This window comes from Monodon monoceros, unplaced genomic scaffold, assembly GCF_005190385.1.
Source record: "Monodon monoceros isolate NGI ecotype Baffin Bay Population unplaced genomic scaffold, NGI_Narwhal_1 Super_Scaffold_21, whole genome shotgun sequence".
NCBI lineage: Eukaryota > Metazoa > Chordata > Mammalia > Artiodactyla > Monodontidae > Monodon > Monodon monoceros.
Genome location: NW_021703778.1, coordinates 161,623,756 through 161,648,088, shown reverse-complemented (window position 1 = coordinate 161,648,088; position 24,333 = coordinate 161,623,756). Strand labels below are relative to the sequence as shown.

Below are 24,333 nucleotides of genomic sequence, written 5' to 3'. Positions count from 1 at the left end.
ACCACCAAGGTATTGTTGATGTGCACGCCAGCAGCTGGCCTCGGGTCTGACCCTGGGGTGTCCCACACCCTGAATGGCCTGGCCAGAGAATCCTTGCTTCCGAGCTTGGGTTGTCAGACGGTTCTGGGTTTGCTCCCTTGAGTTCATTCACAGCTAGACCCTGGGTGCTTCAGCAGGCCTCTTCAAGGCATTAGGGCTTCTGGACCTATGTCAGATGCTTCCATTCGCATAGTCCCACCTCAGCGACTGTGATGCTCGTGAGCACTGTGATGTCCGCTGGGCCAGGTCCCAGGCCGAGCTGGTGAGTAAGTTCGTTTGTTTTATTTAAAACTGGCTTGATTGTCTTTCCCCTCTCTCCACAGAGACAAGTTAAATGCCTTACGAAGACATAAGGAAAAACTGGAAGAAAAAATCATGGATCAGTACAAGTTCTATGATCCTGCTCCAAAGAAGTGAGTTGATTTAAGTTTCAGGGACTTGAACACAGAACAGAAAACCTTCCTTGTTCACACGCAGGGTGAAACTTTCTGTAGGGCCTGTGTCTTCCACAGTGACAGGTCACCCGTGTGCACATCAGAATGATTTTAGAATTTCTTTCAGCCCCATCCTCATGCTTGTCCTGTGAGGGGTGGCAAATGCCGGCTGACCTTGACGAGACACAGGCTTAATTGAGCCACAGCCCTTTTAAGGGGGCAGAGTCAGTGGTTTGGGAGCCATTAAAGCGGGATGGAAGGGTTGCCTTGTCGGCCTCTTCTCAGGATTTAACGGGGTGTAGAAAACCATGTTTCTGTTTAGGGAAGGAACCTTGGATAGGACACCAGGCCCAGCACTCACAGTCTTCAAACAGGGGCACCTTTTGGCCGTATACAGATTCCTCTGGATTCACTGAACCCCAGGGCGGCTTCACAGACATGTCCCCTTCTCCAGAGGGCAGTGGGTTTCAGGGCTGGCTCCATCCCCCAAGACTGCCAGCCTTGTCCAGCACCACTTCCCCCAGGAGTCGGCCCTGCACGTGGTCCTGTCCCAGCCCAGCCTCAAAGTCAGGATCGCTGTGCACCCTTCAAGGCCTCTCTGTTGAAATCACACAACCACAGAATTTCAGAACCTCAGTCTCAGCCTTCTGTTTGACAGATGGAGAAGTTGAGGCCCAGACAAGGAAACGGAGGGATTTGTGTAAACACAGTGCAGTTCATTTCAGAGCAGGAGTAGAACTCGGGTGTGGTTCTCTTTTTTTTTTTTCTCGGTACGTGGGCCTCTCACTGTTGTGGCCTCTCCCGTTGCGGAGCGCAGGCTCAGCGGCCATGGCTCACGGGCCCAGGCGCTCCGCGGCATGTGAGATCTTCCCGGACCGGGGCACGAACCCGCATCCCCTGCATCGGCAGGCGGACTCTCAACCACTGCGCCACCAGGGAAGCCCTGTGGTTCTCTTTCTGTAACAGCAGAAGCCTCCATTTCCCGTTAGCTGCAGCTTCGTCGCTTACTCATTAAATTGCCTGTTTTTACTTCACACGGCACACTCTTCCCTGCCCTCTGCCACCTCACCCGGATTCCTCGGTGCCGGGAGTGGTCAAGGAATGCCAGCTTATTACCTTACTGTGAACTTTAGCAGAGGATGAGGAGGAACGTGACGCTGAAAAGGGCATTTTGGCAGAAAAATTGCCGTCTAATAGATCACATTAGCAGAGCACTACTTCATTTCCCAGAGATGATCAAGAGTTAATGGGCGTACTTGACGTTCTGTTTTCCCAAGAGACTAGTGTGAATTCCTGACCCGATACATGCTTCTAACTATCCCCGAGCGCATGCGTGACCGAGAATTCTGTTCTGCCTCCTGAGCCTCAAATACAGTGGTCGTGGTGGTGGTTTACTGGCCAGCTTCCCAGGCTGGTGATGGGAATCCCAGGCCACATTAGGGCACCCAGTAACCTGCTGGAGGGGGCAGTGAGGGTTGATTGTGTCCTAAAAATCTACTCCTCACTAGGAAAAACCACTGGATTGGAGCCAAAGCTTTAGTCAAACTCATCAAACCAAAGAAAGAGGGTTCCAGAGAACGATTGAAGTCAACTACAGACAGTCCTCCCCGGCAGCTGGAGTCCCCAGACCCAACCTCGCCATCCACTTCTCAGCCGCTCAGATCCCAGCCGGAGAACCCCGAGGCCACCCCGTTGGGCTCAAGCTGTGCAGAAGAGCGCGACATCCACAAAGGGATCCTGGGAAAAGGTAGGCGGGCTGACCTGGCTGCAGGGGGTGGTCTAAGGGACCCCCTCATTGGATCGGGTAGAGGGAGACGGCGTGTGGCTGTGCGCACCTGTGTGTGTAAGAGCGTGAAGGGGATGTGCTGTGTACACGCACATCTGCCTCCATAGGTGTGTTAATAACCAAGAAAATACAAACCCATGTCGAGCGAGAAGCATCGCTAATCCTGTAGATGGTGGGAGGGACTCAAACCAAAGCTGGTAACCCTGCAGGCACCAGAGGCAAGCTCAGTTGCATATGTTTGGGGGTTTCCTTGTACGTGTCAGAGTTGTAGAGTAGACTATTTCTGTAGGGAGATCTCCGGCACGTTTAACGGGCAGCGTGCACATGTGAGATCTTTTGCAAGCCCACGTGTGACTCCAGCCTTTTTAGCACTTAGATAGGCAGCCAGGTTTTCTTCTCCAGCCTGACCCGGTCTTCAGTCTTACCAGCCAGGGGCCCGGCTTACCTTTCCATGAGGGCTGCTATTTGGAGTTTGCCAGGGGTTCTGAAATGGGTTCCTAGTTGAATGTGCTTTATTCTGTCAAACTCTAAGAGGCTATCAATTATAAACTGCCCAGTTACTTTATATACCACTGGCAATCAAATGATGCAGTGCTTTACCACTTAGAATTTTTATTGTACTCTTGTTGAAGAGCTCTTCTAAAAGACTTAATTCGACAGATTTTTGTGTACACACATAAAAGGAAAATATGAGTAAAATATACTGGTCACGGCAGTGACCGTTCTGTCACAGTTCCGTCTGGCCCCAGTGGTGACCATAAGACACTGTGGAAGCTGCATGCTGATTTCAGTGATGTTAAGATGGGGCGGTGGGGGTGGGGATGTGCATCTTAGAGTCGAGTAAACGCAGCAGCTACTCAAACAAGGTTAAATTTCCAAATTTACTTTTAAATATCATTTCATGGATTATATATGCCAAAACTGCAGCCTGAATAATTTGAATCTTTATGAAAAAGACACCAGGACTTTCTGAAGGTCAGGCCTATGCCTGAGACCCACACACTGTCGGGGGTGGTGGCTGACATTATAGCACTCAGGGCCTGTGACAAGCCACCCTCTGGGTGTGACATGTGCACAAGCCTTTCAGGAGGCCACATTCAGCACTTCAGGTACTTTGTGTCACTTTCAGATGCACAAAAGAAAATGCATTCACGCACATATTGTTTGGGGACTAATGCTTGCACTCCCGTTCTTTACAGGAGGTCAGATTAGGTAAAAGGCTCTTGTGCAGATAAGTGATAATGAAGCTTAACATTGGTTTTTATCTAGAGGGGATCTGTGGCCCCAGGTTTTCATTTTGACTATTTAAATGTTTTGACATTTATCACCTCAATTTGTATTAAAGTTGACTTAATTAACTATAACCAGCCTAATTGAGTCAGGAAAACTTTCAGGGGAAAAGAAATGCTCGTACCCATCCATGAATGAGCAAGTCAGTGATGATTATCAGTAACAGCAGCCACGCACTGGGTGCTTTCTTTGGGCTCAGTACCTTGTCAGCTAATTTACTTTATCTGCCTCGGGTTTAGTCCTAACTACCCCGTGAGGTAGGCATGATTAATCATCCCCTTTTCAGAGCTTAGAAAGTGAGGCTTGACAAGGTGAAACACCTGCTGATGTAGTAAGTGGCAGAACTTGGATTCAAACAGAGGTCTGTCAACCCTGGAGCCTGAGCTCTTCACCAACAAGTGCACTGCCTGCAGTTAAAGCTGAAGCAACATGCTGCCTGACCAGGGGCCCCGGCAGAGCCATGGGCCCCAGCATCACATAAAGTCGGTCCCTTATCCTGTGGTGTGAGCATTGGCCACCAGGTGGTGCCACAGAGGAAGAAATAATGGAGGTTCTGGTACCAAATTTAACTCTAAATCAGAAATTGGATATACTGGTTGTTTCTGTATGATATGTTCAAAAAGTGAGACCAGTTGTCTGCTCTGATAAGACTCTGTGATTTAAAGGTCATGAATTAGAAGATGCATAGGAGATCTAAAAGCATATAATAATTATTGGTGTTGAGGGCTTTGGGGTATGAAAAAGAGGTACTTTCATTATTTTTAAACTCATCCTGCCAAAAGAGGTTATTTCAGATATACAAGAATTATTAGTGGATACTTCAGGTAGACTATTTCATTACAGCAGGCCAGAAACGTACTGCGTAGCACGTGAGCCAGATTGTCAGGGAGTCAGTCATTAAAATGGATGAGTAAGAGAAGCCGCGGCTCCTAAATTAATAAACATTCTTATTTAATAATTTCACACTTTGAAATTGAAAAATTGTCTAAGCCCTTCGGCTCCTCGAGCGATACGTAATTCTCTTCACGTGCTGAGTAAGTAAAGTGCTGGCGCTAAGATGCCACTAAATTAATTAAATTGAGGCACAGCATAAGTGACTCACTGAGTCCTGATTCCGGTCTTGTAGTGGCTATTGTTTCCATCTTTCCTGGGCTGGACAGGATACTGATTTCCTAAGTACATTGAGCTAATTTAGAGTCATTTGTTATTATTCATTTCATTTATTTCTTGTGTTTTTTTTTCCTTCCTCTCGGGTTATCCTGGGGATAACGATTTAGCAACTCAGCGCAGAAAGAGTTCCTTTTTGAGAAGCAAAAGCAAGGACAAAGACAAGTCTCCACGGGCCCACCCGGCTCTCTCGGCTCTCTCTAAACACCTGCAGTTCTGGTCTTCCTCTGACAACCCCATCCTCTCCTAACGAGCCCCTCCCTTTTTCCGAGATTGGAGATTTCTAATCCTTTTCCTTTACCATGTGTCTTCATCGTGTATCCTTCTTCATTTCTGAAATTCAAACAAATGAGAAAAAAAAAAAAAAAAACAGTACCTAAAGGCCAGATGACCTATAGCGGACCCCTCCTCCTGACCCCAGTTCCAAGCCAAACTTAAAGTAGCCAGCGTGGATTCTGAGTTCAAAAGAGAAGATGAGTTGTCACACCCTCTGGACCGTTTCTCCAGTACAGCACAGCTCTAGGGGAGCCTCGGGACATCTATGCACAGGTCCTTTGGCCAGGATGGCCGTGCTGAGTAAGTCCAGGGGCCGTGTGCTGCCCCCCTTCTCTCTCACCTGCAGGCTTTTGTCACGCCCGCGTGTAAAGCAGAGCTGGTCTGTTGTCGCTATGCTTCCTAAAATATACAGTCTCTGTCAAGTGAGTTTTTTTAAGACTTACCTTTAAGCATCTAAATTTAAAACCGCTGCCCTTTTCTCCTCTTTCTTTGTCAGAGCCCTGAATTGTTGGCTTTTGCCAATAAGGTCCTTTTTAGAGGTGCTCTATGTTTTGAAGGATTTATTGTGCTCCATTCAAGCGTTTTGAATAATTGCATCGATGTTGCCCAGCCAGAGTTCAGTCCAGAATGAAGTTTTATGACTGTACTGTCGTTCTCTGACACCTTGGATGCTGAAGTTAAAACAGCAGTGGACAGAAAGAACATCACGCCAATCACACTCAGAGCGGGGGAAAGGCTGGTCGATAGAGGCCTTTAGCTACTGCCGTTTTTTCTGTCTGCAGTCATTGTTGTACCATCTTCATGATTTTGGCCACATCTTTACATCACCTATGGGGTTACTTACATATTTTCCCTTGAATTGACTCACCGTTTCCACTTAAATTTATCCTAAAAGGAAAGATTATTACCTGTATTGTAAATGGAAAACCAGTACCATAAAAATAAGGTAACTATGGGGCTTCCCTGGTGGCGCAGTGGTTGAGAGTCAGCCTGCCGATGCAGGGGATACGGGTTCATGTCCCGGTCCGGGAGGATCCCGCGTGCCATGGAGCGGCTGGGTCTGTGGGCCGTGGCCGCTGGGCCTGCGCGTCCGGAGCCTGTGCTCCGCGGCGGGAGAGGCCGCAGCGGTGAGAGGCCCGCGTACTGCAAAAAATAATAATAATAATAAGGTAACTATAAAAAATAAATACATACGTATTAAAATGCTGAAGTCGGCTGATGTGGCAATGACTTTGTCTCACGCACCCTCTGCCTTGGGAACCCTGGGCTGCTGAGGTCCTGGCCTTCCAGGCCTGTCCTCTGAGCATGCTGCTGGAATGGTGCTGTTTCTCTGCTGTTCGTGCTAACTGTGTGGTCATCTCCGCCTCCCCCTCTGCTCCTCATTTTAACCTCACCTGTTGGATGTCTGTCCCGTCCATCCCACCAGACTTGAGTCTTGCTTCTCATCAAGGTTATCTTTCAAAATCCAAATTTTATGTTGATTTCAAGTCATAAGATTTAGGCACTTAAAACTTCACAGTGAGTCCAGACTTGGAGTGGCCAAGGGGCAGACGGAGTCAGGTCCGTGGAAGAGGCTGGAGAGGGGCCGAGATCCTGACACAGTGGTTGTGGCTCTGTGTCTGCAGCCTTGGGGGTGCCTAGAGTGAGACATGATGCAAAACAGCCCTGTCTTAACGCCAGTAGGGACTCCAACTGCATTAAGTTTTGTCTCATTTTTGGAGAGCCCATCCCCTTTCTTATTACTAGATAGTTGGAGGGTTTTTTTTTAATGTTTTTATATAGGATTTTATTTAACTTTGACAAGAGTATGTCTTCATGGTAGAAAATTTAGAGACTGCAGAAAAGCATAAGATACAAGGTAAAAATCCTTCTTGTAGTCAGTCTCACCATACAGAGATTAAAGGCTTCTTATCCTATTGTTAAGGTGACAGTGAATTTTTTTCGCAGATTATAAGTGAAGCCAGTTGGCAAGTTGCGTGTCCTGGACCTTCAGGGCCTCAGCCTCAGATCCGAGTGATCCTGAGCAGACATCGGCAGGATCTTTTTAAATCAGGGATTTGAGTTATATACAGTGCTATGCAGCAGGTGTGCTCTATAGTTAGTATGTTGGACTTTTACCAATATTTTGTTTGTCCTCTTGAGTTTTTCCTTTATTTCCTCCCAGCCAAAATTTCAGGGCTCACAGTTTGGCCCATCATTGGAGGCGGGCCCTCCGACACAGACCTGTAGCCAGGGCCCTCCTGTTCAAACCACAGCCCGGGAGGTGGGCAGCTCAGATTTTGTACCTGTGGTCCGTGTGCCCTGCCACCCCTGCTTCTAGGCCTCCGTGTGGTAGCCCGGCCTGAGCACAGGGTTCTGCAGCCCCGTTTCTCAGTATCCTTCTCTGCCCCAGGTCCTGGGGACCTAAAGCCAAAGCGAGGGTCCCCGCACAGAGACAGCCTTGACCGCAAGGATGCCTCTGCTGACCCAGCCATGAAGCCCTGGCCCGTGGAGCCGGGCCCCCGGCCCTGTTCGTCCTCAGCCATCACTACAACCCCTTCCAGCTCCACCCCCATCTCACGGCACCCAGGCCGCGCCAAAGGTGAGTCGTGGGCCCCTCGCCTTGTCCAGAAACGAGAGGGTCGAGAATCTGGGGCTCAGGTTCCTTCTTAAAGACCCCAGGCTCTCAGGGCCAGGAGGGGTCTCAGGCTGAGAGGTGGAGAGCAGAGTGCTTAAGCTGTGGGCTGGCTCTGGCGTCACACAGACAAGGGTTCAGGCCTCAGCCCTGCCTGCCAGCTGGGTGAGTGATTCTGGACAGACAGCTTCACCCTCCAGAGGCCTGATCCCAAGCCACTGGTGGGAAAGCCCCGGGACCCTCTCTCACCACCACCGTGCAGGCCCTGGTGGCACCAAGCAGCTCCAGAAGGGAGGTCCAAGTTTGGGCTAAAAGCAGGCAGCCTCCCTCAGCCCAACTTGGTAGAAGTCTGGAGGTTTATTCTCTACAGAGGATACACAAGAGGATCTCTGAACTGGAGGTCGGTTAGTAAAGTGGAAGGCACGTTTCCCAAATGAAAAACAAGGAGGTTGCAGGGAAGGCTTTACAAACTGAAGGTCTCCCAGGTTGCCAGTAGCCATGTGTGCTCACATCTTTAGATGTGAGATTAAAACATTCTCCCAGTCATGTGACCAGCTTAAGGAATTCCCAGTTGAATGTCCCCATCAGATCTGGCCAGGTGAGGCCCACGGATACCTGAGGAGAGCCTCCAGTACCAGAGACCAAAACCAGTGTGAGAGGCAACAGAGTAAACAGAAGCACAGAGATGAAAGCTTTACGATGTCCGTCATTAATATAATCAGATGAGCCAAGCTGTTGCACCCATGAAACAAGAATGGGATGCTACCAAAAGAGCAGTCGGGTGGGTGGAGCAAGCACTGGGAAATTGAAAAGATGCCAACAGAGCGGAAACATGAAGCTTCAAAGCAAAAAAGACATTCCGCTGATAATTTAGCGATCTGAAACCATCCAAAGAAACAGCTGAAGGAACTGAAAGTGATTGCCTCTGGGGTGTCAGAAATTGGAGAACAAGAAGTGGTGGTTATTCTTCATAATAATACCACCCACTTGGCTCTTGAAACCAGAGACTTTCACAACCTTGGTTTGACAAGCAAAGCAAAGACAGGGTCCCTGCCCTCATCCCCATTGCTTACAAGTAGGAAGCCCCGCTGGGGAGAAGGTGAGTTGGGTGGGCACAGGGCAGCCGGACAGTCTCTCCCCACTGCTGGCCAGACACTGCAGGCGCAGTCATTTACTGTTGGATGTCAGTGGAGCCGTGCCATGTGCTGTCTGGAACAGGCACGCTCTGAGCCCAGCGTGGCACGGGTGTCTGTTGTCCACAGTCATCAGTCTCCCCTGGTTTCCTGGGCTCTGGGGTACAGAGGCCCTGCCTGGTCTTGGGAAAGAGCTGGGAACACCATCTCCCCTCAGTGTACAGTGGTCTGTGTGGCTCAAGGTCCAGCCCTCCAGGCTAACCCTGGGCTGTCTCAGTCTGGACCCCCATCCCTGAACCAGAGCCCAAGCCTGGAAACATCACTGGCCAGTCACACGTCTGCTGAGCATGCATGAGGGTCCATCAACCCTGCAACCCCAGCACTGCCCGTGGCGATTCCCTGGCAGCCCAGTTCTCACACTCTGGGTAGTCATCGCCAGTGGGCATGTAACCGTCTTCGAAATGGAACACCCCGCCCCCACTCCCTGCCCTTAGAATCAGCATTTCTTCAAGTAAATCTAGTTCCTTTTAGAGCAGAATTGAATAATCAAGATCTGGACACTACAGAGTTGTCGTTACTTTTAGACCCTTTCAGTAAAGAAAGGACACATAGATATTATGAGTTCATATCAATATTTCAAATTCCAATTTAATATTACAGGGATTTTTTAATTTCATATGCGTGTGTCCTTTTCTTACACAGAAGTCTTGTCTCTTGAAAAATCTACTTATTTTTCCTGGAAATATGCAGTAATGGTAAAAAGTTATATTATTAACAATAAAATTACTCAGTGATGTTCGTTCTGTTCGTCTAGTTCTGCGATGATGTCTCACTAAGGATGCACAGTTTCATATTCAGAATTCACTGGGATCGTTTTCTCTAGGTGATTATGTTAGCAGTTTGATCTACAGTAAGGTTCACTTGTTTCTGTTTTCAGTGTTAGAGTTTTTTCTTTTTAAATTAATCCTGTTTTTTAATACATAAAATATTTATGTAACTTAAAGCTAAATTATGTAGGAAGGCATGCTTAGATTTCTGAGTCTCACATCTCTCCCTCTCCCCTCCATTCCATTCCAGAATCAGCCTATGGATAACCTTTTTTTTTTTTTTTTTTTTTTGGTTCCTTGTTTATACTTCCAGTGTTTCTTTTTGCAAAAATAAACAAAACAATGCACCTTGATTTTTTTTTCGTTTAGCCATATATCATGGAGATCTTCCTCATTCTTTTTAAGAGGCGCATAATAATTAAAATGGTGGTATGACAGTTCATTCAACCAACCAGTCCCCAGAGTTTATTCCTAGAGGTAGAATTGCTGGGTCAAAGGACAAATACAGATATGCTTTTCCTAAATAAGATTGCATATTTTTTTAAAGTTTTCCAGAAAATTCTGATATTAGCCAGGTTTAATGACCAATAGCCTACATATGACTAGCCATGTTATACTGTAGTAATCAAGGCAGCAAGTTTTCATTAAGCCACTACTTTGAGTTGGTCATTAGGGCAGAATTCAAAATGTAGGATTCTCCTGCCTTCAATGAGTTAAAAAAAAGGAGTCGTCCCACCCTCATCGCCAGGAGACAAAACCTGCAAAGGAAGCAATTAGATCATAACCTAACTTTTTTAAAAAAAATTTTTATTGGAGTAGAGTTGATTTACGATGTGTATTCCTTTCTGCTCTACAGCAAAGTGAATCAGTTATACATATACATATATCCACTCTCTTTTAGATTTTTTTTCCCATGTAGGTCATTACAGAGTATTGAGAAGAGTTCCCTGTGCTCTACAGCAGGTCCTTATTAGTTAACCTATTTTATGTATAGTATTGTATACATCATACCTAACTTTGGGTGCATCTCACTGCCAGAACTTTTATAATAGGAATTGGGGACAGGGTGGAAACCCTCTTGCCATTTGGTGGGACCCAGGGTCTACTGTCAGAGAGAAGTTAGCAGGCTTGAGGCAGAGGGCATCTGAATCCCTCTCAGGGAAAGGGCAGTTGACGGGTGGCCTGTGCTTCCAGGTCTATTTCGGGTGAGGAGCTGCGGCGGCAGGGCTGTTTCCAGGGAGTCAGCCTCTCCCCTCAGGTGCTGGATTCTCTCCTCTGCCTTCCTCCCGCCTCCTGAAGACAACTGTGGTCTCCAGACCAGAACTGCTGGCACGGCTTGGCCTTGGAGGTTGGGAGGCGCTCCCCAGGGCCCTGAATACTCGCCTCCTTTTGCTGTGTAATCCTTTGGCCAGATCACTGCTTTAGTCTTCAAGTCCCTGTCACTGCACAGGCGGAAATGGGATTTGAAGTTAAATCTAACAGGAGTTGGGAGTGAGGGCCGTGCCAGCAGGAGGAGTAGGGGGAGGGATGGAAGAGGCACGTCCACGCGTCCCTCCCTCGCCTCCAAGGGCTTGGCGCTGCCGTGGCTCAGGTGCCAGTCAGAGGTGGCCGTCCGGCACAGGACCCCGTGTTTCCCTGTGGATGTTCCAGGACCCCTGTATCATCACCTTATTTTCACCACAGGCTATAATTCTGATGACAGCCTCTGCGAACCGTCCCTGGAGCTCGAGTTCGCTCCCCACAGGCAGTACGGTGAGTGGTCAGTGCGATGTCCCCTTCCTCCTGGGTTCTCAGTCTTGTTCTTATCAACAGTGCTTTTCGGGCTTCCCTGGTGGCGCAGTGGTTGAGAGTCCGCCTGCCGATGCAGGGGACACGGGTTCGTGCCCCAGTCTGGAAAGATCCCACATGCCACGGAGCGGCTGGGCCCGTGAGCCATGGCCGCTGAGCCTGCGCATCCAGAGCCTGGTGCTCCGCAACGGGAGAGGCCACAGCAGTGAGAGGCCCGCGTACCGCAAAAACAAACAGTGCTTTTCCTTTAAGCTAAGTCCTGTATGGAAGTCCAACACACAAAACAGGTGAAAGTGAAGTTGTTGTATGAAGTGGGAATGGGGGGGTCCACAGTTCCTCCAGGCTCCTTCCTTGCCCTCCCCAGGGCCCGAGCATGTGACTTCTGCTTACATACCTCCAGTGACGGGGAAGTCACTACGTATCAAGCATCCCACTTCTGGAGAGTTTAATTCCTTTTGCTTTAAAGCACCCCTCGTGTTTGCCAGGAAGTTCTGGTGACCCACACGGGGAGTGTTGATTTCAGGAAGATCTCTCACTGTCCTCACTTGGATTTTAGTTGCCCAGAGTGGCTCCAAGTTATATTTAGTCTTAGAAATTGTTAGAAGCACTTGCCGTTTGATTCAGGCATATTGTAAATTTAGGCAGAAGGGATACCAGGAATTATACCAATCTTCTCAAAAATTATAAACAGCTTTGGGTTTTTCTTAAAGTTTTGCAAAAAAAAAAAGTCATAGGAGGGTTGGAAGGTAACTCTTAAAAAAAACCTCAAAGTTTACATTGAATTCAGTTTATTTCTGATCGACAATAAGCGTTACCTCTACCCTATCCATTGTCTTAAAAGTATTATGATAGAAATACAGACATTTCCAATTGACATGAGTAAAGACAGGCTCTGCGATGAAACAGTTTGACACAGGGCGCCCTTATGTCTTTACATTGAGTGGTGGGTAACACAACAGCAGGGATCTCCTGCAACATTTGGTAAACCTGAGTAGCCCAATTTATGCTTGTCAGCTGACCAAAAGGGTTTTCTTCCTAAGTATTCTGATTCCTTGAGCTTCTCTTGTCGGGAAAAAGAAGGGAAAGGGTTTTTTGATGCAATGCTTAGATGCACAAAAGTGCTTTGGGGTCCCATCGATTTGTATCACAATTTTAGTGAAACTTTTTTCCTTTTTAATGAGGGATGTGCTTTTTTTCATTTCAAATATTCCCTTCTCAAAGAGAGGACTTATTCTGCTTTTATGTCATGCACGAAAACCATGTATTTTTTGGCTTGTCCCCAAACCCCGTTTGCTAGCAAGTGTTTTCCAGATGCCTTCTATTTGCAGAGAGCACATCACCACGTGGGAACTGGGTGCCCTAAAGACCCAGAAAAACAAAAGCAAACTTGCAGGCAGGAGGGGAGGTGGCTTGTAAGTAGTGCGTCTCCAGTTCTCAGTGTGGTCAACACCAGCTGTGTGCTGGGAGGATGCAGAGATGACAGAAACACAGTCCCCGTCCCCCAGGGGTTCATGGTCCAGCAGGACAAACACTGACACAGGGCAGGCTGATGAGGGCCGTGATGCTGAGTGCTGCTGGCAGAGGGGACCGGGAGAGGTACCCTGCAGGCCTTGAAGACCCAGTCTGCCCTGTGCCGTGTGGGCGGGGTCCCTCCCTGGACCTGGTTATTCACCCTGGGATCCAAGAGTCGCCACCGCAGACCCGCTCAGGCACAGACAGCAGCCGGGAGGGCTGGTTCCCTCCAGCATTTGTCACCGTAAAGGTCAGGTTTTCCCTTTGGAGCAGATGTGAATTTGACATGGATGAGCTGAAGGACAGCAAACAGCTGGGAAAAGCAAATGCTCCCCCTCCTGCTGAGGGTCCTGTTCCCGGGATCAGGGAGCTGAAGCCACCTGCACACGGTACACACTCCCTTTCACACACATAACACACGTGTGCGCACACTGCCGTTTCCTGGCTTCCGCCCTCACCGAGCTACACTGTCATGGTCTAGGCAGGAGATTTTCACACGTGTTCCAGAAAGCTCTGTGCAGTAATAGGGGTGGGCATCCCCACCCCAACTCTTGGCTCACCCAGAGCAGCTGGGTTTTTTGGTCTGCTTTTTCGGTTCTGCGTGAGATTTTCCTCGTTAACAAAATTGTTTTAAGCCACAGCCCTAGACCTAATAAAATATATATATATATATACCATAGGCTGTCATTTCTGGACAGTCTACTGGGTGCCACGCCTGGCGCTCAGGGAAGTTAGCTGTCCTCGTGGGAGAGCACAGAGGATCCCGAAGCTCATCCTTCCTGGGGGCGCTCAGCTTCACTTTGGCACAGAGTTACTTTGTTCCATAGTTTTTCTCGGATTAGGTGGTTTACCATCGGCCTTTAGGTTATATGTTGGCGTTCCCTTTCAGCGTCCCGGCCGGGGAGCTTGGAGAGCAGTAGAAATGCATCCGGCGACAGCTCACCTCTTAACCTGAAAGGTGAGCCGGCCTTTCCTTCTGGGCACTTTGCAGTGTATGTGGATCTTTGACTCTGGGCTTATAGTATATTTGTAATTTTAAAAATACAGTTCCCAAGATCCTCCATGCATTCTGCGTTTGCATTCCTAGGCCACATCACGTGGTTTCAAGTGAAGGCCCGGGGTTTGGATGGATTGGGGTTCAAATCCCTTCACCCCTTCTGACAGACTCTGGGCACCTGGGAGAGTCACCCATCCTCTGAATCCGAGTTACTTCATCTGTAGAATGGAGAGAGTGACGCTAGTTGCATTCCACTGTGGTCAGAGGACCTAGTGGATGGCTTTGATTCTTTTTAAGTTTATTTTACGGTGCAGAATACGGTCTGTCTTAATGAATGTTTCCTGCACATCTGAAAAGAATGTGTTTGCTGTCCCAAGACCATAAACCCTTACGCAAATCTTTTCGTTTCTCAGAGTCCACATGACCAGCCTCTAAAGAACACCTGGCACGAAGCAGGTGCTAAGTAAACCTTTAACTATGTGAACAGACAGGAGCTAATGAGTGTGGTGCCGTATAGCTCCTAACAATGGAAACTTTAGCAGAAGCTTTTCCACTTTTATCTCAAGTTACTTTGTTCTGAATTCTAAGCATTCCAGAGTGTTCTTAACATCCAAAATCCCAGCCTGGGAGAAGTGCGCCCTGGGTTCTCAGGCAGCGTCCTCTCTGTCTTAAGTGAGCTGGGGGCAGCACAGAGCCCCCTGGAGACAGAGAGGGGGACTCACGTGTGTTCTCTGTGTCGCCCGCCCCGACCCCAGGTTCCTCCGACCAGCTCCACGGCAGGTCCGAGAGCTTCAGCAGCGAAGACCTGATCCCCAGTAGGGACACAGCCACTCTGCCGCGGGATGCCAGCACCCCGGGGCGCACTGCCCTCAGCCGCCATGAGCACCCCCCACCCCGGAACGGGCCTCTCCCCCAAGAGGGCGCCCGGAAGAGGGGCGCAGCCCAGCCCCATGGCGGGGTGCGGCCCTGCTCAGCCTCCCCGAGCAGTGAGATGGTCACCCTGGAGGAGTTCCTGGAGGAGAGCAACCGGGGCTCCCCTTCCTCCGTGAGTGGCCCAGGGCTCAAAGGGACACAGCGAATCCCTCTTCCTTTGCTATCTCCCAAACTGGGACAGTAGGCAGAAACCGTGGCAGCAAAGTCACAGAAAGGGATGGGGCGGGGGTGCGTGGCCTAGGTGCAGGGCTGCTTGGGTGGGGAGCAAACCCGCGAGCCAGCAGATCCCTGGGTGCCAGCAGCCAGCCCCAGACCTCGGAGGCTGTTTCTCCGTCTGTGACGCGAGTGGGCAGAACGTGGTGCCGGCATGGAGGGCAGGGGTGCTGAGCGCCCCCCGCTGGGAGCTTCTCAAGAAAAGAGTGACCAGCCCCCCACTCACGGAGTTAGCATCTCACTAGGTTTTGTGGCAGAGCTCGGAATGCCCACTTCCCCTGAGCCTTCACCAGCAGAGATCAACCAGTTTTTTCTATAAAGGGCCAGATAGTAAATATTTTAGGCTTTCCAGCCCAGACAGTCTCTGCTGCAGCTACTCGACTCTGCCACTTGAGCGGGAAAGCAACCACAGACCATCTGTCAATGAGTGGGCATGGCCACGTTCCAGTAAAACTTTACTTATGGACATTGACATTTGAATTTCATACCATTTTCACATGTCCCAAAAGACCGTTCTATAAAAAAAAATTTTTTTTTCAATCATTTAAAAATCTAAAAACTATTCTTAGCTCGCAGGCCATACAAAAATGGGCAGCAAGCTGGACCTGGCCCGTGGCTCTGGTTTGCTGACCTCTGCTCTGCAGCTCTAACCCCCAAACATCACCTGTATTAGGATTCCCTCTGCTGTCACCTTTCCAGCGTCTCCATTTAGCTTTTCTGAAGCTGCATGTCTGTCTTTTACATACTCTGTCTAAATTCAGTCCCATGAGCTATTGGGTTATTCAACAGATGACACATATAGTGTCTTGCACTTGAGACCTTTTAAGGTTTAATGCTTCAGTGATTCTCATTTACCTTAAATACAGTCGAACTTTCTCTAGCCCTATAGTAAACTCTGTGGCCCACATTAATGGGTCACAGTGACACAGAATACAAAATATTTGTTTGGGAGATATTTATTGAGCAGCTCCCATGTGTTAGGAAGTATGCATGGTGCCTGCACTAAAAAAACAAAGCAAACCAGTTAATGGGCAAATTTCTATCGCATACTTGCTAGGTGCTCGGTCTTGTGGTTGTCTGTGTATCAGGCACTTACTGTGTGTTAGAAGCTGGAGAACCCAAGGTGGGAAAGACAGAAAACCTGCCCTCCAGAAGTTTACGGTCTGATGCAGTGGGTCTTAAACTCCAGTGTGCATCGGACTTGCTTGGCAGAACACAGGCTGGACCCCAGAGTTCCTGAGATTTTGCATCTCTGTGAAGTTCCCAGACGACGCTCTCACTGTCTGCGTGGGTCCAGGCATCATGCACTGAGAACCACTGATCTAATGGAATAAACAAGAACGTCCAGAAATCAGGGGTGCCTGCATCTGGATGGTTCCTCTTAGTCCTTTTCTGATTATGTGCCGGTCCCCATGAGTTTCCTTTCTCTGGGCAGATCTCGGGGGGTGGGTCCTAAGCAAGGCTCAGGGCCCCTCCACACTCAGCTTAGACCTGCCCAGATACTCACCGCTGCTTACCTGTCCCTGCTGGAAGCTGATGCTCACCCTCTGAGAGCCACCGGTCCGCTCACCCTCTGAGAGCCACCGGTCCTCTCCCCCTCTGCCCAGGTGCTCACCCCCAAAGCCCCACCTGGCACCCCTACCCTCCTCTGAGCAGGCCTGGAGAAGCCACCCATGCCCCCCTTCCCCAAGCACTGATGATGCTGGGGGGGAGGAGGTGTCACAAGATGGGCTCCCTGGGTGGCCCTAAAGGTGGGAGTTAAAGAAGTTAGAAGCGTGCAGAAAGGGACCAGGAGGTGCTGAAAACAGCTGCAGAGTCTGACAGCCGCGGGTTCTAATCCCCAATCTGCCACTCTCTAGATGTCTATCTATGACCTCAGTTTTCTTATATATTAAATATTGTTTTAGTACAATCTTAAGCAACCCTTACAAGGGTTGCTTTCAAAATTAAACTAAGTTTTTTGCGATTATACCCCTGGTTCCTAGCATAGCACCTGGCCTGCGGGAAGCACTTGATAAACGGTTCTGGTCCATATTGATGACCCAGGGTCTTACTGCACACACATGCCAAGAGTGAGGCTTCAAACTAGCATGAAACCACAAGATTGCACCTCTGTCAAGTTGAGCATCCAGATGTTGTCAGGGGCCAGGAGTTGTTGGCAAGTGGTTCCTGAGCTGCTGACCCATCCTGCGGACTGATGCCCCCTGACAGGTCACAGCGGGCTGGGGTCTCGTTGCAGCAGCTCTCGGCCCCTGATCTCATCGCTGATGTGGACTCACTTCCCTTACACGTTTTGCAGCGTCGGCCTCAGGAGAACCCTCCGCTTGCCTCCTCTAGGCTGTGAGGTGTTGGCAGAAGGCTGAAGTGAGCCTGAACACGGCCATCGAGCTTGGCCCCTGGCGGCTCTTCCTGTCCCCACGATGGTGCCAAAGGACACCAGTTCCCTGGCCAGGGGAAGCCCAGCTAGGTGGCAGCTCCGTGGCAGGGGGCAGCTGCTTGAGGGGGACAGTCTAGAGGGCTGAGCCACCTCCTTCTTCTCCTGGACGGTCGACCTTTCTGGTTCCCACTGCCCCCCCCCTGCCCCTTGTGCCTCCTTTCCCCCTTCTCACATTAGGAGAAACATCTGGGAGGCAGTGAGGGTCCTGAGTGTGGTTGATTCTGGCTTTTTGGGAGCTGGTCTTGTTTCCCTTCCTCTCTGCGGCCCACAGTAAAGCCCTTGCAGTGTGTCTGAGCCTGGTGGGCTGACAAAGGAGGTCCGGTCCTGCCGGTCAGCTTTCTGCCACTTGCTCTGCTTGGTGAAGAAATGGGAACCAGGTTGAAACAGTTGGCCTGACCCTTCCATAAAGTGGATGAGCCTTGTGGGAAGTCATTTCCTCTCTGGACCTGCTTTCTTACTTGTAAAGTTAAGGGGCTACTTGGGAATTCCCAGGCGGTCCAGTGGTTAGGAGTCCGCGCTTCCACTGCAGGAGCACAGGTTCGATCCCTGGTCGGAGAACCAAGATCCCACGTGCCACAAAGCGCAGCGAGAAAAAAAAAAAAGAAAGAAAAGAGGGGGCTACTGAGTGGCATCTGGGTCCTCTCCCTGACGAGCCATGTATTGTCCCAACCCCTGACCAGAGCAGTGTGTATGGTGGGGAAGTTAGGCCTTCAACAGTCCGAGCGGGAAACTTCAGTCCTGGCCATGTGGGTGGCACAGGGGACATCCTGGGTGGGAGGAGGGGTCTCCAAGGCCCCTCTGGCCCTCACTCAATTCTTCCTCTCTTCCCTGTAGGATGCTCCCAGTTGCCGGGATGACCTGCTAAGTGACTATTTTAGAAAGGCCAGTGATCTCCCGGCCATCGGAGGCCAGCCAGGCCCACCTACCAGGAAAGAAGGGGCCAAGATGCCCACCAGCTTCGTGGCCCCCACCATCAAGATGCCCGTCACCACCTCCGAGGGGAAGCCGCTCAAGCCCGGGCAGTACGTGAAACCGAACTTCAGACCCGCTGAGGCCGAGGCCCTGCCCAGTGCCCCCCAGAGGCAGGCCCAGCCGCCCCAGAGCCTGTCCCTGGGCAGACTCCGGCAGGCCGCGATGCCCCCCGCTTCCCACACGCCCACTGGCCGGAGTGCATCCCTGAGCCGGGCCTTCAGCCTGGCCTCCGCCGACCTCCTCCGGGCCAGCGGGCCAGAGGCCTGCAAACAGGAGCCAGGGGCTCCCGAGGCCTCGGCGGGCAGAGACACAGGCAGCCACATCCTGCAGGGCTCCACACCTCCCAGCTCCCACAGCCTGGCCCGGGAGCGGACCCCGCTTGTGGGAAAGGCTGGCGGCTCCTGTCAGGGCCCTGGCCCCCGAAGCCGGCCACTGGACGCGAGGCGCTTCTCTCTGGCTCCCCCGAAGGAGGAGAGGCCAGCTCCCCTGCAGCAGTCTGCCACGTCCCCAGCCATCGCCGCTGGAGGTGGCAGTGGCAGCAACTCCCTGTTACAGCACTGCTTACCTGCTGCAGCCCCAGCTGCCAGGACTAAGCCCCAAGCCTCCCCGCACTCGGGAGAGGCGGCCACCATCGCCCCCGTCCGGGCGGGGTTCAGCCCCTCCGAGGGGGACGGGGTCCCAGGGCAGGGCTACAGCGAGGGCCTCCCTGCCAAGGGCCCAGGCAAGTCTCCCGACCTGGCTCCCCATGGCAGCCGGGCCTCCGAGGACTTCAGTCGTGGGAGCAGCTCGAAGAGCACGCCGGCATCCCCCGAGCCGGCTGGGGACCAGCAGACCGTGTGGTACGAGTACGGCTGCGTGTGACTTGGCTCCTGGACCGGCAGCTCCTAAACCTTAAAGCTACTGACGCACCTGCTCATCATGATGGCCTTTCCCCGTCTGCCTGTGGTGCCAGGAAAGGGCTTTACAATGAGGAAAGGGTTCCCGTGCGTTTCTTCTGTTTGTTTTGTTACTAAAACACCGTGCCAAGCCCTGAGAGGGTTGCACCCTCCCCCCGGTGTGTAACGTGTCTTCTGTACCTGTAGCCTCCAGCAACTGGTATCTTTTGAACAAATCCACTTTGGCATGGGGACACTCGGAATGCAGTGACAAACTGACCCCAAAGCAGACACTATTTGAGCGCGCCCCTGTAGAACACTCGTTTGCAACTTGCTGACCTCCACTGAAGTGCGTGTGTATGTGGGCGTGTGCGCACGCACATACACACACTCACAGGACTGAGCCCTGGTGGCTCTGGAAACTCTACTCCCCTCCCAAAAGCCATTTGATCCTAGGGGAAGCCCCCACTGGCCAAACTACAAAGATCTGGAGGCCCTTGGGTGGACCCCAGAGGCAGGCTCGCTGTTGAAAACCAGACGCACTGCGGTGCCATTGCTGGGGTCCCAAGCGCTTCACTTCACCCCAGAGCCAAAGCGGCCTTCCAGGCAGGCGGCGGTAGCCTCGGGTGTTTGCCTCCCCACTGCAGCCAGCTCCTGGGCCCTGCAGGGTGGGCTCCGAGGTCACAGGGCCACCTGCCTTCCCTGACTCGCTTTTCTACAAACACTGGATCTGCTGGGCCTGGGGGGCCGGGCAGAGAGAAGCCCACCCAGCAAGTGTGCACAGCATACAGAGGGGAGGCGTGTACAGGAGTGAGGCGCGCCTCGGTTTATAACGTGGCTGCAGTGTCCCCACTTCCCTGTCTCAGGTGAGATGTTGACTTATTATTGCTGAGTAACTTCTCGTGGTAGAAACCAAATTTCTTTTAATATATTACATATGTATGTACACACTCATGTGAAATATATGTGCTTCGAGGGGACCTATTTATGTTCCGTGGGGAGTCATTCCTTCCCATCAGGAGTCTCACCTGCTGCTTTGTGTATTTGGTCAGATTCCTGGCACGTTTTGTTTCCTGTTTAGTAAAGGTGCTCTTCCAGGGATGCACTGAACCTGGTGATTTTTTTTTTTTGGTAAGATTTTTTTTTCCCCTTTGATTCAATCTAAGAAAGAAATGGGAAGCGAGGATCAAAGTTAGGAGCGCTTCGGGTTGTGTATTAAACAGCCTTGCATTCTGGAACACAGGGACGATTGTAATAAAAGGACGCGGAACAGTATTGAGTTCTGGTTTTCCTCCCTGCGCATTATAGCAGCACTGACTGGGCTCTGGGGGCTCAGGGTCCCTGCCTCAGCACCAGTCACTGGAACCCACAGCCCCCTTGGCCACTAGGTCATCAGAGAATGTGGAGGGCAAGGTTTTTCTCTTTACAGCAGCTTTTTTCCAGACTTGAATTTGTTTTAACTTAGTGTAAATTGAATCCTGTTTTGCTACGGGATTTGTGTCACGGCAGGAGCTCGGCTTAAAGTAGTCCGTTGGATTTTCCCAAGGCTACTCTACTAGGAAGTGCCAGACCTGGAATTTAGGCCTTGGGGGCCTCAGATCGGAGGCTTAAGTCAGGTGGAGGGAGGGAAGGAGGAGGGAAGGCAGGCATATAAATACCCACACATGTCGAAATCTTTCTTCTAGTAGATTTCTGTCCAGCTGCTGCCTCAGTGTCCCCTTTGCTTTCTCACCAGACTTTTTCGAGAGGGTCTCCTCTTGTCTCCTCACCCGTTCTTTCCCGAGCCTCTGCAATCTGGGCGTCTCACCACTCAGCAGAGATCCTGCAGCATATGAACGGCGGCCACCTTGCAGGCTTCATTCCCCGTGGCCTTTGCAGCATTTGACCCCTGGCCAGTCTCCCCTGGGAACTCCCAGTCTCTGCCTCGTGATTCTCCCCCTTGTGGGATGGCTCTTCAGCCCTCAGACTTGCCGGCCCCTCGTTCATTCACTCATTCCTTCCACAGACAGTCATTGGAAGCGTCCTGTTGGCCAAGTCCTAGGTTGTGCCTTCGAGACCTCTCCCTCCTTGCACCCCCCCCCCGGGGCTGGTCCCACCCTGCTCCCGGAGTACCGACTGCCCCTCAGAGCCCCTGCCTGGACGACAGGCTTCCTCAATTCCTCTCCCTGGCTTCTCCAGCGACACCAGCTGTCGCACAATCACAGATGCCTGTGATGCGGGCCTCATCCCTCCTCTCTTCACATCCCACGTTTTATAGGTCACACCCTGGACCTGAGAATGTGTCTGGAATCTGGCCCCCCTTGTCTTAGCCAGCCATTCTCATCCTAGGTCACACACATACCCTTGACCCTGGGTTTTGGTAGTAGCCTGCCAACCAGTTTGCCTGCCTCAGACAGCTCAGCCCTCATGGCACCTCAGGAGGTTCACCCAGGTGACCTCCACACCTGCCACACCCATCCCTTTGTGGCTTGGTCCTTTGGCTCACCTCAAGGCACACCCAGACCTCTTATCACTCCCTTCTCTGCCCCAGACAAGCTCATACACATCCAACAACTTTCATTACAATCTGCTCCCAGAGGCTCCAGATGTATCTCCAACCCCAACCTCTCCCCGGAACCTCCAGATCTGGTTCCAGCTTGGATGTCCCGAGACACCACCAATGCAAGGTTCTCAACATGCAGTTCCCCGTCCTCCCCCCCATCTCGTCCCTCAAGATAGTGTTTGATGTCCCCCACCCTCCTCCCCATGCCCTATCCATCACTCCATCAGCTGGCTCCAATTCTGACACCTCACTCGCCTACACAGCCAACCCCAGGCAATGGTCCTGGGCAGTACCCCGGGGTCCTGTTACTGAGGCGGGCAGCCCAGATCATGCCCCTCCTGAGCTCCCAGGCCCCGCCTTCTCTGCACTGGCCTGGGAGACACATGACCCAGTGTCTGGGAAATATCCAGCTGGCCACTGGATATTCATGCCCACAGCTCAGCAGTGAGTTCTGCCTGGAGGGAGATTTGGGATCATCTGTGAGACAAGAGGCGCTCACCCTGCAGAGAACATTAAAGTGAGAAAATTAGAAAGCATAGGACAAACCTTATGAAGCACCAGTCAACATTAAACATCTAGCCAAAATGTTTATCAACCAACCTGGGGGAGGGAATACACACACACACACACGTATTTACGGATGTAAAAGATTGTGACACAGAATCTACAATACTTTTTATTGTAAAATCCATACAGCCGATTGATTCTCTTAGAATGCTCTCACTGATTTTTGCCAAACTTGTGTATTCATAGCCAACCTATTCTTGCAACTGACGAACGAGTGTAGTTCCAGTGTGAATGTTGCTTGATGTTTTTTTTATGTTAGCAAGTAAGATGAAACTGAACAAGCCGGAGACGTATATCAGAACTTCACTCATCTGTTGATGGAGTGACTGCTCAGTCAGGTAGCAGTTTCTGACTGTTGGCCAAATTTCCTCAGTTTTTTGTGCTGTTCACATTGTAATGGCTTAGAGACACAGCACACTTTCCTTTTTAAACTAAACATATAGTTTACATGCTGGAATATTCACCGAAGACACACTTTTAAGTTTAATCTGTACTATTCACATTTTCCCCATCACTTTCTCTTTTTTTTGCGGTACGCGGGCCTCTCACTGTTGTGGCCTCTCCCGTTGTGGAGCACAGGCTCCGGACGCGCAGGCTCAGCGGCCATGGCTCACGGGCCCAGCCGCTCCGCGGCATGTGGGATCTTCCCGGACCGGGGCACGAACCCGTGTCCCCTGTATCGGCAGGTGGACTCTCAACCACTGCGCCCCCAGGGAAGCCCCCATCACTTTCTTAGCTAAGTCAAGAGACTCTAGAGACTGCAGAAGACATAAATCAAGCCCTAACTGGTAACACTTGCCAATTTCTGTGGCATAAACACTCTCATCATGGTCGAGTTCAAGCTGCCGCCACAGTGTTCCTAACCACAGAGGTGGAAAGAGATGTGCAGTGTACCCTGTTATATAATATTGCTTCCATACAGATGCAACAGGTGTAAATAACCTCAAGGGCACAGGTAACAGTAATTAGGAAGTGGCACATTTTGAGTGTTTACCATTGTTTTTAAAATGAATTATTCGTACGTTTACATAAATTCATCTTTAATGACGGCTGTGTTTAACAACTGACTTGCAAAATTCCGGGAAATTCACTAATCTGCTCTCACAAGCCAGGGCAGGCTGGCTCCAGCGCACCGCTGGGAGCGCCACCTTTTAGGGATGGGCTGAAAAGGAAGAGACAGAAAACTGGGAAGAAGGGGCCAAGGAGGAGGAACGTGAAAGAGAAGAGCAGCTGGTTTGCAGAGCTGACCAGCCTAGCGGATGCTGCTGTGCGCAAACCGTGTTCCTCGGCACAGGGCACACAGAGGCCACTTGGGCTGAGTCTGGAGGCTGGAAACTCTTCCCCAGGCTTCTCGCTCCTTCCATTTTCCCTGTTTGCCCTTCTCCACCGAGTAGAGCAGAAGGAGTGGGCCCGGGGCGGCTGATAGACCCGAGAGCCAGGGGAACCTCTCCATCTGTAACGGGGGCAGAGGTCTCCGCAGGGCAGGGTGGACAACATGAAGTCAGGCAGGAGCCTGGAGGGGCGGGGGAGGGGAGGTTTGGGCGGGGAGGGAAGGGAGGTCCTGGCAGGCCCGGGAAGAGGTGGGGGTCATGGCAGGACTCAGAAATGTCTTCCCCTTTCCAAGCTCTGCCTTTTGGGCCCAGCCCACTGAGGTCAAATTCACCGAGTCACGTGGCAAACCGGCCACCTGCTTCCCCACCTCCCCTCCCCGCAAGAGACCCCAAATAAGCAGGTGGAGAAGAAGCCTCCGGGCCCCTCCGTGTTCCCCACGGGAGAGCAATGGCCCTTCGGAGCCCTTCTGGAAGCCGCACCCCGCCCAAGCCGCTGGGTCCGCCGCGAGCCTCCGCCCCTTCCTCCGTCTCCAGGTGGCGGCGCGGCGGGGGGGCGAGCTGGAGCGGGAGCCGGCGCGCAGGCCGAGCGCGCCACGCCCC

General features: G+C 51.3%; 1 protein-coding gene across 2 annotated transcripts in view; it reads left to right on the top strand.

The window, feature by feature from the left end:
• CCDC88C (coiled-coil domain containing 88C) overlaps positions 1-20,553 on the top strand; it is a 126,977-nt gene extending 106,424 nt beyond the window's left edge. Inside the window, exons 24-30 of one of the 2 annotated variants that reach the window (XM_029238828.1) lie at positions 363-452; positions 1,982-2,220; positions 7,385-7,573; positions 11,250-11,318; positions 13,756-13,824; positions 14,619-14,908; positions 18,281-20,553. In XM_029238828.1, the coding sequence (XP_029094661.1) occupies positions 363-452; positions 1,982-2,220; positions 7,385-7,573; positions 11,250-11,318; positions 13,756-13,824; positions 14,619-14,908; positions 18,281-19,279 (1,945 nt within the window). In that variant the 3' untranslated portion in view covers positions 19,280-20,553. Of the gene's footprint in view, positions 1-362; positions 453-1,981; positions 2,221-4,826; positions 5,103-7,384; positions 7,574-11,249; positions 11,319-13,755; positions 13,825-14,618; positions 14,909-18,280 lie in introns of those variants that run through there. The other variant, XM_029238829.1, reaches the window with a different exon arrangement.
• Positions 20,554-24,333: the final 3,780 nt, after the last annotated feature.